Here is an 18,183-nt window from a genome sequence, read left to right as displayed (position 1 = left end):
TAATTCTCCGTCTTCCGTCACTTTCAAAACCTTCAAACTCATCGTCGTTATCGCCGACATCGTCGTCTTCAAACATAATTGTGTCTTAACCATAAATCCCGGTTGATTGGTTCAGCGCGTTCAAAGTTATCAGCGATGATGTCATCGAAGCCGAGAAACACCTCAAAATCACTGCCTTCAGAAATCTCTCAGCTGTCAAAGTCCTCCAAGAAATTTCAAAACAACGCCTTGAGTAATCCTTATACCCCCCGAATATTGACGTATCTGCTTTACCGGCGTCTATGGTAGAATAAACGTAGCCGCACTCACGGTTCTAATGGTAGAAACGCGGCAATGCTTTCCCGACGTCAATGGGTTAAGGAGTATAGAATCTCATGTTAACGCAAGAGTGTTTTCATTTTGACATGTTAACAACAAAACAGCAGCACATGACAACTTCCCACTCAGAATGTCAGCAAACTCTGATAAAACAAGAATGTACAACCCACAATTTGTACCTTTTCTTCTCCATTGTTCAACACCAAACTTCTGTCCACCTCGACGATGAAGGTGTCTGCTCACACACTTGCAAAAACCTTTCAGTCTCTCAAGCACACACGCACATTTTTATTTTAGTTAACTGCTAAAACTGTTTCTTTCTTCTCGCATCATCATCCATCAGCTCTTTTTGATCCTGTGTTTTGGTTTTGAAGCTCTCCCTGCTCCGACTCTCCTTAGATTTGCTCCCTAAAGGTCTCGAAGGATGACGGCCATAAATATTTCACTAAACCTCATTCTCAGGGTAACAACAATAAAATGTCATACTCCTTTAAATACTCTAAAAATACAGCTGGACTCAGCCTCTTCAGTTGTGCATTAAACATTCATAAACACCTAGAAAACCGCTAAATCTCCCACCATTGTGCACCCATATAGACATGACTGCGGGAGCGTGTGCAGGTGGTTTCTTCTCACTTGTGTTTTTCCCTTCTGCATATTTGTGTTTGCCTTTTTAGGACATCTTCTGTAACATGCCACGTCTCGTGTTATCAGTCCTGTTCAGTCCTGCTTCGACGATATAAGCGCTAAGAGAGGTAAATAACATTGTCAACAGCCTGAATCACAATAAAGCACTCCAAAACTGCAGACAGTAGACATTCACACACAATATTCCCCAGCCCACACACACTACTCTGAACTCATCCAACAGAGTGACTCACAACACTTTTTGTTCCCCGTCTGTCTGGCACACGCATCCACAACTATTCTCTGTTCGCCTCGTACACTCTTATTTCCTTCCCTTACCGTGGTGAGATGTCGCAGCCCTGTTGCATGAAAGCTCCCAGCGAGAACCACAGAGAGTTGAAGATGCCGAACTCATTGGGAGGCTGGTCGGTCGGGCCCTGCTCTGTGGCGCCCTCCTCTGGCTCCTCTGCATGCCACTCGTACGGACTGAATCGGCTCACCTGAGGCGGCAAAGGAAAGTAAGAAGAAGATGTTGGACCATGTATACATCCATAATGAAAACAAAGTGTCTGCAAGTGCAATTAAATGGTTAACTTGAAGAGCTTCTATACATAATTCAACTGTCTCTTATTGAACTCCAAGCTCTCTCGTCTTTTTAACTATTGTCTTTATGTTTGCAATTTATCTTGTGTTTTACGTGGTGTCAAAGACACATTTTCACAGCTTGGACCATAAGATTTAAAATTAGTAACATAAAGTAGCCTCACCTAATGAAGATATATGTATGTCAAAATAAATAATATAGATTTTATCGATGGAAGCAAATAAAGAGAGGGAGAAATAGGTTTATTAATGAAATAATGCCACAAAGTGTCTGCAGACACTTTGTGTAAAAAGACACTCCAGCTGGGAGGATAAAGGCAATGTAACAATGTTTATTAACTGCATTAATTTATTGAAGGGTGTCAGGAATCTATTAAAGCATCCAGACGCTGTATTCTCACCAAGATGATAGTAGGTAACCCTAACCCTAACCCTACGAAGTGACATGAAAAAAAAAAAAAAAAATGACGAAAAAGAAAAAAAAATTATATCTTGAGTTTCCAAAAAAATATGAAAAAAATTGAAACTCAGGATTTCAAAAAAAAATATTTTGAAGAAAAAAAAAATCATAATTTTTTGGAAACTCGATTTTCCAAAAAATATGAAAAAATAAAAAAAAGGTTGACATTTTTTTCCATCATTTTTGGAAACTCAAGATTTAAAAAAAAAAAAAATCTTCATTTTTAATTTTTTTTTCCTTATGTCACTTCGGGGGCTCCATAACATACAGCCATGGAGAGAGGTTGCAGAATAATAATAAGAATAAGAATGAAAATGACATTAAAAAGAGTGCTATATTTGTTCTAAAACCCAGGACTACAATAGCCTCTCCAACTGACACAGACAGCCCTGTAAACTCAAGTCAAACGCTGACTTCTAGTTTCCGCAATCACTCACCAAAAACAGCACAACACTGACTCCAATATAAGCGAACACTATGCACATCCAGATCTCGTAGGCCAGTGGGTCCAGGAAAGAGAAAACACCTGGTTTAGACTTCTGCGGCTTCTTGATCATGATGGATATACCCAGAGACATGAAGGGCTTTGAGAAGTCAATCACCTCCTCTCTCACCAGGGTGATGGTCAGAGGGGCCACGGCTATTTCGGCTTTCTGCAAAATAAGAGGTGCAAAATGTATTTGTAGTGCTTACAAATAGGTGAGCGGGACTGGTCTGTGATCGGTGTCGTCTGCAAAATGAGAGAGTACGAGCAGAAAGATAAGGGAGGACGTAAAGAGAACTCGGGGAGGAAAAAACACAAAACAAAATGACAGGTAGAGGTGATCTGTATAGGATTTTGTGGCGTTTGAAGCAGGAGCAGCAGAGGGAAGGAAATGAAAGAACGAAAGGAAGCAACGGAAAGGATTCTGCGCTGTCGGTGAAAGAAGAAGGAGAAGATTGAAGAGTTGCAAAACTGAACAGAGCTACAGGGAAAACCAGAGGGATGACAGCGAAGTAATCCATTTGTATGACACTGCCTGAATATAAGTTAGGTCTCTCACACATTTGCATGTGTGCAGACACTGCAAGAGAAACATTATTCATTCAACACACAGTGAGTATCTGTGTCTGAGTAGCTAAGTGTGTCTAAACAACGTCTGCAGTCTTATCGGTAAAGGAGGCTACATAAACAGCATATCAAATAACATCCTTTGCTACAAGGATTGAAGACGCTACAGAGCGAGGAGAATAAACACCACACGAGAGACAAAGGAAATCAGAAGTGATATGGAGAGAAAAGAGTGAATGAGAGGGCACAGGAGTGTTAGAAAATCCACAATGCACCACAGAGAGAGGGAGTGATGAAATGAATTAGATCTGCAGAGTGTCACAACATGACAACATGAAAGAAAAGGGGGGAAAACACTTGGATAGGCATGGAGTACGGGATAAATATATAAGAGCAACTGTGAAAGGACATAGAGGACAAAGGGCTGAAATCTCGTCTGTGTAGCAGGAGAGCCATTGGAAAGGACTGCGGGTGTTTCGGAACAAATCAAACCTGATTAGTCAATGCAGTGGTTCTGCTGTGTCACCCTCCACTGAAGGCTACACACTCTGGAGGCTAATTAATTCTGTCATTTCCCTCTGTTCTGCAGCAAAGCCTCCACTTTCAACAGTGTCTTCTGTGTATTGATAAAAGTTTGCACAGAGTCTGAGTTGTGAATTTTTCAGACACCGTATACATATGGCCGCCTATAGGCGCGATTATGCAGCTTACTGGATTCTGAAGCGTTTCTATGGGAAACTGACATGGACACGGAAGCTTCAGACAACTATCTGTAGTTATTTTGAGCAGCTCTGTGTGAAGGCCTATGGTGAAAGCAGCCACAGTGGCAGAGTCACGTCACAGGCAACGTAACGGCTCTGCAGCATATTCAGTTTGACCCCTATGATGATTATACTATTGAGGTACTTTTCAGGCAACATTCTACATTGTCTGTGCTCATAATGTGTGGTGGGTCTGAAGCAAAAGGCATAAAAAATTTGTTGAAATGTTTTATTGTTGGTATTGTTTGGTCTTCATGGACAGAAGCAATGTAAAAATGTTTTATATGCCATGTCCTTCATCTTTGTTCTGCCATACAACACTATCAGACCTGACTGAGGGAGTGTTTGAGTGAATACGTGCTGATTTCTGAGGCACAATTACATTTTGAAACTTTTCATGGGCGCTCCTTTGTGTTTTCAAACCTGTAAACTAAGTGTAATGACGAATTGACCATGTAGGTGGCAGCACTGCTCTTTATGGATGAGCAATCGATCAGTATATATCATGAGAAGAAGACCCGAGATGAGGACTGAGGAGGGGGGGAACATGGCGAACATGAAAGGTGGGAGCGAATCGGTGAGAAGGCGCATTTCTTGCAGTTTTTTGGTCAAAAGCTGTGTTTTTGGTGAAATCAGCCTATGTTTACATATTCATAAAGCAAAATATTCTGTGGGTCTCAAAAGATGGGTCAAAATGCTCGAAAACGGCTGGCAGTATGGGGCTCTCTGCTCTGAAAATGGCTGGCAAAGGTATGCACTGCAGCTTTAAACATGACTTAACTGATTGTTGTGTACACAATATTATTTCAGATTTAATCTGAGCTCTAAAATAAGATCATTCAAAAATAATCTATGGTCACAAATTTTAAGAAACCGTACAACCTTTTTGATGCTGGACAAATTACGGGATCAATGTTTTAGACTCATCTGAAAGCAGTTCATGGGCAGACACACATTCAAGTTGCTTTACATAAAGCATTAATAGCATCATGAATTGCAAAGGCAACTTAAGACAATACGGTAAGATCTGACATTAGATCGACCACAATCGTTACAGACAAAACAACTGATTAAAAGTCCACAAACTTACCCCATAAACAAGCTCTCCAACCATGCCATTCCATATCTTAGTCTCTGGATCTCTGGCTCCATATTTGCCATCTGGTACGATTGAGATCTTATACTTGATCCCAATGTGTTTGGCGATCTCTGACGCCAGGTCCACACAGTATCCCTCGAACTGGTCGTTGCCTTCGTAAAGTTCCCAGTTCTTCTTCAGCATCACGTAGGGACCCTCCTACAAAAGCAGCATAAGGGAAGAAAAACACGTCTGTTTGGAGGAACATCACAGCGAGAAAATGCATTAATGAAATAAGGAACATGATAATTAATCCAGAGGAGGAAGTAGTTTGGTTGGAAACCTTACACCATATATATTTTTTAAATGAATGTGTATTACTTTTGTTTTATTATTATAACTAATGGGGCAAAGCTCTGCAGTATAAACAATGCAACGTTGCAGACAACTCAAAAACAGAGTATATGTTTGACAATGTATGACAATGGATGGCATATGTTCATAAACTGGAACATTTTTAAGGTAGATGTTTTATAGCCTGTAATTCTGACTTCCAGTGTCTTGTTTTCTGCCTTCGTCTGACTCTACGTGATACCACAGGGAATCTTCGTCTAACTCGGAACAACACTATTGCTGAGAAGTGAGAAATGTACGAGAAACAGCAAAGAGAGAGAGAGAAAGAGAGAGAGAGCGCGAGAGGAGAAGGGAGGAAGAGGAGAAAAGAAGAAAGACGAGACGCGTCAATGGATGTAGGATGATATCACAGCGTGCGGTCTGCAAAGATGAAAGGCTTTAGCCAAATGGTGATTGCATTAGAAATAACACGCACGCACACGCACACCGACTGAAGCATGTGCATGATAACAGAGAAACATGCCCACAGACACAACAGCAGCTACGGCATATGCACAGAGAAAAGAAGCACACATTTGTTTTCCACCGACAGCGTTTGCATCAGCAGTAGCAGCAGAGTTATTGTATTACGCCTGAGGGCTGCTCACCCTGTAATCCAAGTGAATCCACGCCTATTAAAAACGCTTCCAAACTACTTTAATCTAATCTAATTACTTAAGCAGGTTGATCGAAAAAGCGCAGTGATAAAAATGATAACATATACTGACTGTATTTTTTTTCTTTATAGATTCTTCATTCATGAATTTGACCAAAGTTGTTTTTACACCGACGTTCTTTGAAAGGTGTCGCTGAGTGACAAGTGTAATATTTTGGGAAACTGAGTTACACTGAAAACAAGTCAGACTGAGGCATTCAAATCAATACAAACAAGACCTAGAGAGAGAAGCCGGATTTGGACATTGATTTTCTTTTTCTTCAGTAAAAAAAAAAAAAAAAAAGATGGCATGAAATCACAATTTCTTTGCTCACTCGTGTGCGACAAATATGCAAATTAATTCAATTTCTGTTTGATTATTCATTTCGTTTACATGTTCAGACAAAAGGAGCACTTTTATTTTTGTTTTCATATTTGTTAAGAATGACTATTTATGAAACAGTTGTCGATCTGATTTGTACCACATGCACAGTAAACAACATAAAGCTGACAAACATCAATATATTATATTATCATTTGGATTTTGTTCTGACTTTAGTTTGTATTTCAAACCATTGCAGTGCCAATGAGTGGCTGTTCCCATTACATGGTGAAATATTAATAAGAACAATGTGTTTACATATAAATGAATCTACAACCAAGCTTTGTGTTGACATTATATCTAAAACAGAAACATACATTATTCAGTCATCAGTATAAAATGCGTCCAAACAAAAAAATATTGCTTTCAAAAACAACCCACAACACACAAGAATAAAAAAATAAAGAGTTCAGTTCTCAATTAATTCCGTAAACACTTTACATCACCATTATGATCATCAAATACACAAATCTGGACATATTATGAGTCAGAACATACAATTATGGTTCTTCAAATAGTCCCCAGGGCAAATTCATAGTGATGTTGAACAATGAAGAGGTACACTTAAGAAATTCAGAATTAAGTGACAAACATGTCATAAGTGCAATACTTTTTTTTTAGCTGCTACATGAAAAAACAGAATCAGTTTCATATCATAAACTTCAAGTGTTGAGCGACGATTGAGCACAGATTGTTTATAAGCCAGTCAAAAAAGAGCCAACTGTAACCACAGTGAGCGTGGTTATATTCAGACGGAATTATTAACATGATGCAAGACACTGGAGATACTTAAATGCAATGAAAAGATAGACTTAAAACAAAATGTTTACAGATCAACTCCGTCACTGTTCATTCAGTAATTCTCTTTCATGGCACTGAGACATAAAGACTAAATATTGTGCAATACATTTAAATAAAAACAATTTCACAAAAAAACACAGTTCAAAGAGATATGTTGACATTTTAGTAAATATTATGAGCTTCCTTGTTGAATACTTATTGATCAGACCACACTTGGTGTTAACATCCATCCTCAGTGATACGATTTATCAGTTTTGTATTTACTGAAATGATCATCACAGATCCAAATAATAAAATATAATTTAATTAAAGAAATAAAAGTGCCAAGTCTAACCATATATGGTTCTTCGGCTTGTCCTCACAGGAGAACCCTACCAAGAACCCTTTTAAAATCCTTTATTCAGGAAAGGGGTTTTAAAGGGTTCTCTGGATCTAAATGGTTCTTACTGGAACCATTAGTGTGACCAAGAACCCTATGAAAAACAAATGGTTCCAGGTAGAACCTCAGCCATTGTAGAAGAACACTTTTGGAACCCTTACTTCTAAGAGTGAATAGGACACTTGACCCTTGAGTGGGAGATTGTCATATCAGAGACATCCTTTTTAATTTTGTGCGTCAAAGTACCCTCCATCGGTTTATCTATGTTGTTCAAAGCAGAGCAGGCTGCTTCGTTTAGTCGATTTAGAATTATGTAACTACACACAGTCATATACATCTACTGTACATGTATATATTCACTAATGGAAGCTCTGCCAACAGTTTAACCCCAAAGCCTCCTCAAGGTTTGTTATCAGTTTGCCTCAGACACTCTTGTCTCAATGTGATAGGATTAATGCCATCATCGCGTGCTTGTGCTTGATGTTATAACTTGGTAGTTTCACCAATCTGGACATCGGAAGAAGACGGAAAGAGGAGAAAAAGAGGAGCAAAGCTCAGGCAACGAAAAGAGGGGGAATGGGAAAAGTGGAAAATCGATTGGGAACGGAACTATAAAAGAAAGCTGAAGGAGCAGATCGAAAATACAGAGAAAAGTAGAAAGTAAAAAAAGAAGGAGAGATTAGGAGAAAAAAGAGAATATGACAAAAATGAAAAATGGAGAGGAAAGTAGAGAGAGGAACAGACTAAGTGGATGAGCTAAAAGGAGGGGGGAAGGAGCGGGTGAAAGAGGGGGAGCAGCTTTGTAGAAGCAAATGTTTGGGGCTGATAAGACATGAAACACGCCACACAGGAGCCAAAAAGGCAGAGAGGACTTGCTATGTAAGCCAGCGAGTGAGCCAGTAAAAAAAAAAGACAGGCATCCAACTGGACACTCACTAACTGTCCAGTTATTCATCAAGGCTGCCAACCGGACACTCAATCAGTTCAGCGTTTTAAAAGCCAGACGGCCGCATAAAGAGTTAGCCAACCACCAAGACATTTAATCAGCCTGCAAGCATTCATTCACATGGTCAGTGAGCCAAGCCAGGCAGTGGGTTAGTCACAGCCCGTGTCAGTCCCTCAGTTGGTTAATCAGTTCATTCATTTATTAATTACTACAATTACAGAGCATAATCATATCTAGTCTCAGGTTTGGCCAGTGAATCATGACGATTATTTACCAGACATTAAAGAAGAAAAAGGCAGTTCTGCAGCCAGATGGCCAGTCAGTCGTTACACCAGTCAATCACTCATTCATTCAAGTCACCCAGTCACTCCACTACCCCTGTGTCTGATTGTCACCGTGTCATTTGGTCTATCACTGAGTCAACCTGCCAGTAAAGCAGCTTTACACCCAGTTAGTCAGACAACCACACGGACAGTCAGAAGCCATGTCAGCTGCAAACATGGTAACAAACCAGTCAAAGTCATGAAGGCAAGTCCATCATTTTTCAGAAACGTTTCTGCGTTTGGAGTGGGCATGTGAGTCTTTATTCCAGGCTGGTTTTTTTTGTTTGTTTTTTGTGCTTCTAATTCCTGGATCAGTGTTGTTGAAAAGCTAAAGAATTCATATAGTCTGTCAGCCAGTTGGTCAACTATAATTAATATAAAATCAATTGTACGTTTTGCTTGCTTCAGCAAACCTAAGGTCAATTTAAAATCATAAACAAAAGAGTGTCATATTCTCTGGGGCATTATCTCTTAGGAGTTAACAAGACCACCAAGTGCTTGTCAAGGCAAATAAGTCCCCGTCAATGCACTTTGCTGAGAGTGACTTAACTTTTGGAAATGCACACGTCCGTCCATCCATTATCTACCACTTTATCCTCCAGAGGAGGGTCGCGGGAGGTGCTGTGCCAATCTCAGCTCACATAGGCCGACGGTTCACCAGTCCATCGCAGGGCCAGAGAACCAGTCAACCATTCACTCTCACATATTGCATGTTTTTGGACTGTGGGAAGAAGCCGGAGAACCCGGAGAAAACCCAAACACACACAGGGAGATGCAAACTGCAGAAACTGGGGGCTCGAATCTGGGTCTTCTTGCTGCAAAGGCATGAGTGCTAACCACTACACCAACTGTGTGGCCCTACATGCACATGTGTATATGAATAATCGAGTAAAGGTTTAAAATCGGCTACATTTGGATGGCAAAAATGTGAGCAACAGTGTCACATCACTGTAGTTTTTAAACACAATCTACTGTCAAATATTTACTGTGACAAACAACTGCAATACCAGTATGAAACTAACCTCAAAAGTTAATAAAATAACAAACAGTGCCATGTCAATGCCTTAATGTCAAATCTCTCACACTGTGGAAATTTTAGAAATGTTTCTTGCAGACACTGAAACAAAGCAAAGGAAACTAGGCAGAGTACATTTACAGGGTGAAGAAGTGGTAAGGTGAAGGTTGCCAAATGCAGGAGTGACATGAAGAGCTCTTGTGTCTCTCTTTTCCCAGAAATAAAGAAAGACAATATGACACAGTAATAAATTGTGATAAAGGGAATTTGTGATCTGTTAAGAAACAGATAATAGTGTGGCGTCCATAAAAAGAATGAAACAATGGAAAACGATCGGGGCTGTGCAAAGGTCCAGTGATTTTGTGACAAACAGCGACAGAATCCCTCGCAGAGCTCTTGTCCAACTGAGCACGTGTGAGCACATGAGCCTGTAAAGCTTGGTGCCTTTGTTGGAGAAAATAATTTAAAACAAAACAAAATGCAAGAAACAAAGGAAAAGGCATCATGACAAAAACAGAGCATCCTTGTGCCGATCTTTATAGACTTTATAGTCTATCAATGTCTGTCCTCTGTCTTTCCCGAGGGGTTTACGACTCAGGTGAGTCTGCGTGTCAGTCTGTCACTCTGTCTGCAGACCCCGGCATCAGTGTCGCAGAAGAGGCTTCCTCATCATCAGAGGCTGCAAAGAGGAGGAGGCGGCTGAGCTAACATTAGCCAAGGCCTGCTGAGGTCACCATCCACAGAGAAATATGCAGGTGGGGAAAAGCATGGAGGTGAAAACAGGGAAGGGCGGGGGAATTTGACAGAGATGGTTGGAGTCAAAGAAAGACAGCAAGACACGGTGAGAGGAGAGACAGGATAGCAGTATCGGGGAAAAACAATAGACATGGGAGGGACAAACTTCGGAAAGATGTACACGCCACACAAACAATCCACACAAAGTACAGTGTTTGATATACATGAATTACACATTAACATATAATCATAATAGTTGATAATGGTTGCTGTTTCATTTATTCGACTGTGCTGATGGGTTTGTATTTGCTTGTCTTGAACCTGGCTCTCAGCACCACACTGCACACTGCAGCGTGGTTTAATACACTGCCTGTCGAAGTGCACATTTCTGGAGGTGGAGCTGTCACTTAGTGCAGATGAATTCATCTTTTCTGAACCCTGTCCAGCAGCATGTATGTGCTTGTTTTCTCTCTGATGCAGACTTGACCATCACTACCGCGTCTAACCATTGGGGGCACTCGAGTGTTTTTTTTTTTTTTTTACAATCACGGCAAAAATCATTGGACAATCTTTAAGATCTTTGTTCACACTACAGAAACCGCAACGAGTACAGACATTTTTGTTGACGCTTGAGTGTGAGTTTGCTGGATAAATCAATGTGCCTTGAAACTAAATCCGAAAACCACTGAAGCGCGAGCATCTGTGGTGTGTTTTATCTCTGGGCTGAAATTAGTCTTTTGAGTTGCTTTCACTTGCATCATTTTGCATGCCCAATTGAATTAGCCTGATTACATTTACAGGAAGGGGATGGCCACTATAAAAAGGCTGCAGATGGGTGAAGTGAAATCAAATGTAAGTAGAGGATGTGCACAAATTCACCAATTAGCCCTTCTTTATCCTTGTTTGTGGGAGACAGGAATAATTAAACTGGGCTACAGACTGTTGTCTATGTGGAAGCCATTAGAAGACACTGGGCTGAGGTCACTTCTAAATGGTAATTTGAGGTCAGTTTTAGTTTTAGCTTTCTAATGAGACATTAGTGCAATCTTCCAGCTGGATAAGTGCCACTGGCTCCTGGGTACTCAAGCTGTTTTCAGCTTGAAGAAAACCTTTTTTTTTTCTCTCCCCAAATTATACTTTTATCAATGATTTTTTTAATCACTGGATATAATTTGGAGGCAATCAAGGCAAATTAATCCCGGATTTATGATGAATTAACTATTATTCATTGGAATTAATGGGAAAGGCATTAGAAATGAAGGTACATTACCATGATGGTCGTCACAACAACAGTTCGGTTCTCCATCGCCGAGCTCTCATTGGACAGAGCGTTTTCATTCTGGACCAACACAAGTTTGTCGATGTCGTTCCAGTAGCCAATCTGTAAGAAAAAATAGAAAAAAGTACAGGAAGTGTATTAATGAGAGTGATGAATATACTGTAACTCATTCATTATGGAATTAAAATAAAGTAAGATAAACTCAAGATAGAGGGGAAAAACGTAATATAAAACAAAGAAGGAGGATAAGTGAGATGAGAGAAAGATATAGAAAAAAGAATAAAATCTGTTGGATTGAGCTCACTTCAGCAAATTTCCCATTGGTACTGTAGAATATATTGAGAGATATTGAGTGTGAGGTAGGAACTTTCAATAAGCACACATTGCTGTCCAGGGAACACTTCAGGACCTGGAACATGGTCTTTTCTCCTCGTTATTGCTGCTACACATGCTTTTTTTGCCCCCAATTAACACAAATTATGACCACTTTAAACTTGAAATTTACCATCTGTTTTACGATAGTTAAGATGGATTATCTTTAAACTTTGCTTTTTGTCAATACAAAGTTTTATGTATCTCCCGTTTGTGTGAGTATCGTCAGAGTGTCGCTAAAACGAAAAGCTGATCAGAAGCTGCAATGGTGTGATTTCAGTTATTAACATATTTACAAATGATATTTTATTCATTGCAAATGAAGGGCAATAATTATGCGGTAAAAATTATAAAGCAAGATAAAGGCAACACACATTGAAAATTACATAAATCGTCCATTCGTCACAGCACGATTGCAGCATATCCTTTCAGTGAAGATTAAGACAGTATGTAAGAGTCAAAAAGGGAATGAGTCATATGTCTTTTTTGTTGTTTAAATATTTGAGAGCTCACCTTCCGTGGTCCGTTACTCTTCAGTTCAAACACGTCCATGGTGTAGTTGACCCTTCGACCATAGTGATCAAACTGAATGTTCCCAGTCAGGCCCTGAATGCGTACCTGAGTTTGTTGGAACAATGACAGAAAGGAGTGGGAAGAAAACTGAATTACAACCCTCTTCTACATGACGCAGTAACTACTAAATGTAATGTAAGAATGTGGCCAAAAACAGTTACTACATTCAAATCCAAAATGCCGAGGTCTTTTAGGTTTCGTTTTCTGATGTAACTGGCAACCCCGTGGTTGCTCGGCAGCTGAGACTCTACTGACTGCTATGGTTGGTGGACGGTGGTAGGTTGCGCCACAGGCCAAAACATGATTTCAAAACATAAACATGATTTGCAGTCTGCAAAATATTTTTTTTTAATGCACTTATTTTGTCTGTACTGTTGTTGTTAGTGAGTTCAGTTTGTTATATGAACATTATTCCTGAGTCTCTGTGACATATTAGGAGGATTTTATGGCCAGTTGCTTTAGATTTATTACATAATGCACCTTTAACAGTATAAGAAATACTATCAGACCTGCACTACAATTTTAAGATCCAAGGAATTGAATGTCCCATGAATCATAGTGTCACAGAACTTATAAATACAAACATTTAAAAATGCTTGTGTTGAGCACTTATGTCTAGATGTTTGTGTTTTTTTGTGGTATACTTTGTGAACATTATGTCTTTGCCAGTCTATATGTATATGGCACTTGTCTCCACCTGTTTGAGTGCACGCTCCATATCTATTCCTTGGTTCCAGGGAGCAGCCGGATTGGCCAGGCAGTCACCAGCGTTTCCACGGCGACTGATGTCAATCTTCTGACGGCGCAGGGTGCGGAATGCCTCGGCCATGACAAGGACACCGTCATATGTTAGCGACGAGGTATACTGAAGAACAAGACAACAAGACAAAGGCAGACTTAGGGAAGAGAATGACAAGTTTTGAACCTTTTTTTTCACAGGGATATAAATATTTCTTTGAAGTCGAAAAAAAAGCACAGGATGGTAGAAAGTGATGAAATGAATGTCAGGGCACAGAGTTGGTCTGAAGGTCTGGGTTGAATCCCCGGTTCCTCTAGTTTACATGTCTACATGCTAATGTGTCCCTGGGCTAGACACTTAATTCCAAACTGCTTCTGGCTGCTCTGTTGGCAGTGTGTGAATGGTTGTTATTGATGCGTGTTAGAAAAAAAAGTACTGCAAATAGATGCACTGTGTGTGTGTGTGTAAACAGGTGTGCATGGGGCAAGACTGTGGTGTGTAATCTGTGGTCATCAAGACTGAAAAGAGTCTAATAGTGTAAATACAGACCATGACAGGTTTGATGCAGAGCTGTAGTGAAGAGCTATGTGAGAGCCAGTAAAACCTCAGCTTTATTACGGCATTGGACCTCATTGGACCATCTTAAGTCCATGCAAACCTCAGCAGCAGACCATGCTGACCTGTGTCCCTTTCTATCTCACCACTCTTAGATTTATTTGATCAGTCAACACCACTGTAAATGCAACAAGACAAGCTGACGGTTTTCTAATACAGTCCTTGAGTCTAGTGCAGTGCCTGTAGGAAGTATGTATTCCTATAGTGGGAGCTGAAGAAGATTTTTCAGTTATGGTAAAGCATGATAAGGAACGTAAAGGCTAACTTAATAACTGGAGTGGCCGACAGTCAAAACAGCTAGCTACGCTAATGCTAATTGAAAATTAAAAATAATGCCTTGTCCCTAATGAGGTTGCACAGTGTTTGTATTATGTTAGCCCTACGCTAATGCTACTCGTAGCCTCGCTAGCTTACCTTTGGGAACAGGTTTGCAAAGTCAGCCGCAAAATAATAGCATTGTAATGCTAAATAAATATGTGCTCGTGCATTGGTGAATGGACACCGACTTCATCGTTTTAGTATAACGCCATGTTCTGCGTTGAACCGTGTGAAAATGTCTCACCCACCGTGAAGACAGCCCTCTTCACTCCCACCTCCCTGCCCCAGACAGCGCAGCTGCTGCTGATGAGCCGCTGCCTGCCTGGTGTAGCGTGATATTTCAGCAAACATTAAAATTACTAAATTACTAAATGTGAAAATCAAAGATGCACACAATCCGGCCATGCTCAACCCATATCCAAACTCTTAGGGCGATCTGAATAATGGTCAGTGAGATATGCCCGTCACAGACAGACAGACGCAGCTTGCTTTATAGCTGGATTGTCATTAACTCCACTTAACTGGAGAATTCCTACTAATGGTGAGATTTGGGTTCACATAACAAGATTTATGACAATTTCATCATTGTATTACTGTTTGAAGGTGACTACTTCTTGGCGAGAAGTCAATCAAACTATAACAAAAATACCAAGAATGAATAAAAACAGATGTAAAACAACCACAACAACAACAAGTACAGTAGTCTCTTTTTGACTCTCGGGCTCTGTCCATTATGTAGCAGTGCTGGCCCTCAACATGTCTGCGCCCAGGGACTCATTATCTCATAACTGGTTCATGAATGTGGCACACCAGAGGTCATTTGGAGTCAATTACATATATTCAGTGTTAGAAGGGACCTTTAAAGGATGAATAAAAAAAAAAAAAGAGGAGAAGAAGTCGCCAGTATCTGCTCTCTTAAAACGGAGGTAATCTTGGCAGATTGTTTGACAAATTCATTACAGGTAAAGCAAGGCACGGCAGGGAGCCATGCCACGCACTCAGCAATAACACCGCCACCCACACCACGCACAGCACCACTCAGACAGAGGCAGTCAAACACACAGCAGGCTGCCTTCACATCACAGCAGAAACAAGTGGCAAGATGAAAATGGGAGGAAAGAAGGGAAGTCATCTGAAAAACTCCGCTGCCGCCGCTCTCCATTCCTCTGCAGGTAGTTTTCTCTCCATACTGACATCCCTTGATTTATATCCCACGAGGCATGTTTTGGAAGGCTGCACAAGCATGTCATCTTTCTTTCATCTCCCCCTTTTGAAACTAAAGAGAACTTTAGGGTGGGTAACTGACAGACGAGGACTATAGAATTTAAATCAAGGAGAAAACAACAGCAATACTGAGCCAACGACAGACCTGTTTCTGTCAGGGTCACGCAAGAACCACTTGGGAACACAGAAAAGTCTGTTTCTAAACTTTGTTTTACTCCCCTATGACAATTCTTTTAGTACAGATAAATCCAGTCCCAACAGATTCCCTCTATAAATTATAGAACTGACTTCAGGGATTGAGCAGACCTAAGTGAGATAAAGGCATGATGCATGCATAAGGAAAACTTTTTTTTTATTCCTACATTTATTCATGCTAAATCCTTTATTTATTTATTCAAACATTGTCACAAACGTTGTGCTAATAGAGGACGAGGCTAATATCAAATTAAGGAGCGTCTGTGAAAACAGGGGGTTGAGGATGTGAGGGAGATGGGTCTGGATGCTACATTGTCAGTGTTATCGACATCTTCAGGACACATAATCAGGAGTTACAGAAAACACAGAAGTCACATTAGTTATAGGTCACCGTCACATACAGTTGTTCAACGTATGTCCATGTGTGTTCCTGTCTTGAAGGTATGCATGCTGACATTTCACTAGTCTAGATAAAGAAACAGGTTAACCCTTCTGTGACCAGAATCACCAGATTTAGCATGCCTACTTCTCATGACCGTAACTCTTAGACCATTTGTGATATCTACAAAAACTATGGATTGGGGATCTGTCCAGGATGTGTGGAGGATAAAGCCGTAGAAGATGGATGGATGGAAAGCAGAAAGCAGAGAAATAGAGCTCTGCACCCATATACTTTTCGTTCCACGGAACAAACGTCCAATCACAGACAAGATTCACCAGCACGTTTGTGACGTCTGCTTCTCAGTTCCATAATTCCTAAACGGTTGAATAACTGCCAGAGTTATTTTGAAAAAAGGGGCAGTCACTCGTTGAACATTTTTTGACAATTCAACAGCCATAAAAAAAAAATAAGTCTAGGCGGCCTGAATATCAATATGGTCATATGAGGGTCAAACGCCCGTGAATAATGACACTTGATGATATCTATCAGTACAGATCTGAAACCAAGCTGCTTCACTCAGTGGTACGTGGTGGTGGGGCTACCGAGGTTTGACTAGAAGACATTAAATCTTATATATATTTATAAATATCATAGTGTAGAGAAGGCCCAGTTCCAAATGGTTGACTCTACATAGAGTATAGGGCCTACAAGATTCAAGATGGTTGGTGTGCAAGGGCCTTTCTGCATGGAGTTTGCATGTTCTCCCTGCATGTATGTGTGGGTTTTCCCCAGGTTCTCCATTTTCTTCCCACAGTCCAAAAACATGCATTATGGGGATTAGGTAAATTGAACTCTCTAAATTGACCGTAGGTGTAAGAGTGGATGGTTGTTTGTCTCTATATGTGGCTCTGTTATGGACCTATTACCTGTGTCCAGGGTGCACCCCGTGTTTCAGCTGAGTTTGCTGCAAGCGCCCCTCACGCCCTCATGTGGAGGATAAAGAGTGAGATTTGCACCAGTCTGGCAAGCAATAAATGTTTGACTCATGGACAAATATTGATAAAGGTTGTCATGTTAGTTAATGCAGTAACTCAAATGTTGTAAATATTCCGAGTGTAACACAGAAATATGCTAAGGTTTTGATCCGGGAAAAAGTCAGAGAGAAGATCACAAGCACTGTGTATTTTGATGAAGTTTGATGAATATTACTTTGCCAGCTCGCTGATCATTTTCATTACATTTCAGCGAAAATCTCCTGGCACACAAGAGCTCATTTCAAGGAACACAAGTCTAGAATCACTGGGTTGAGCCGTTTTGATTGATGGCTAAAAGCAGCTCGCTCAAACTCCAGTCTTCGGTGCAAAAGGGACAAGTCCCATTAGTGCTTTTCACACTGCACATTATTAGTTCTACTTGGCCTGAGGGTGTGAATTGGCCCAAGGCTAACTGAGTACAGATTTTACATAGCACCAATTAGCCTAGAACAATTTAAAGACATCTGTTGACACTTGAGATATCTGGTTTTCTGTTATTCTGTTAGATCACAAAGAAAGGTATTCCCATGGTTGGGAAAGGCCAAAATCCTTTGTAGAGTTCTTTGTGGGAGAACAGCGCAAAGTGCTGCATCAAATGTACAGAAAATACTCACACGTAGCTTGTCGTGACCTTGTACAGTACTGTACTGCATGTTCACGGGGTCTTGTTCATCAAAAACATGCCTCATAAGACTATACCTCGGTATACACAGCTAATTTTACGTAAACATTAAGGGACAATTAATGCAGCCGGCGTGTGCATGAGATTCCATCAGGCCAATCTACGAATGTTAATTAGTTCATTACCACAAGTCCCTGGGTGAAAAATGACATGCTAATGATGGACTACGACCACAACACGATTTTTCATATTTCTCGACACTGTGTATGTGTGTGTCTCCTGCAACCGACTGCATGTGAGCAT

General features: G+C 40.5%; 1 protein-coding gene across 3 annotated transcripts in view; it reads right to left on the bottom strand.

Annotated features, from left to right (window-relative positions):
- gria4a (glutamate receptor, ionotropic, AMPA 4a) overlaps window positions 1-18,183 on the bottom strand; it is a gene marked incomplete at both ends in the record, with an annotated part of 108,190 nt that overhangs the window by 29,259 nt on the left and 60,748 nt on the right. For all 3 annotated transcript variants that reach the window (XM_083886687.1, XM_083886688.1, XM_083886686.1), the window contains 6 exons: window positions 1,285-1,445; window positions 2,446-2,661; window positions 4,911-5,117; window positions 11,798-11,908; window positions 12,692-12,796; window positions 13,449-13,616. In XM_083886687.1, the coding sequence (XP_083742813.1) occupies window positions 1,285-1,445; window positions 2,446-2,661; window positions 4,911-5,117; window positions 11,798-11,908; window positions 12,692-12,796; window positions 13,449-13,616 (968 nt within the window). The remainder of the gene's footprint in view (window positions 1-1,284; window positions 1,446-2,445; window positions 2,662-4,910; window positions 5,118-11,797; window positions 11,909-12,691; window positions 12,797-13,448; window positions 13,617-18,183) is intronic.

The sequence above is a fragment of the Microchirus variegatus genome (assembly GCF_963457635.1).
Source record: "Microchirus variegatus genome assembly, chromosome: 3".
Lineage (NCBI taxonomy): Eukaryota > Metazoa > Chordata > Actinopteri > Pleuronectiformes > Soleidae > Microchirus > Microchirus variegatus.
Note: the sequence above shows the minus strand (reverse complement) of the source record. Positions and strands in the feature narration are given on the sequence as shown.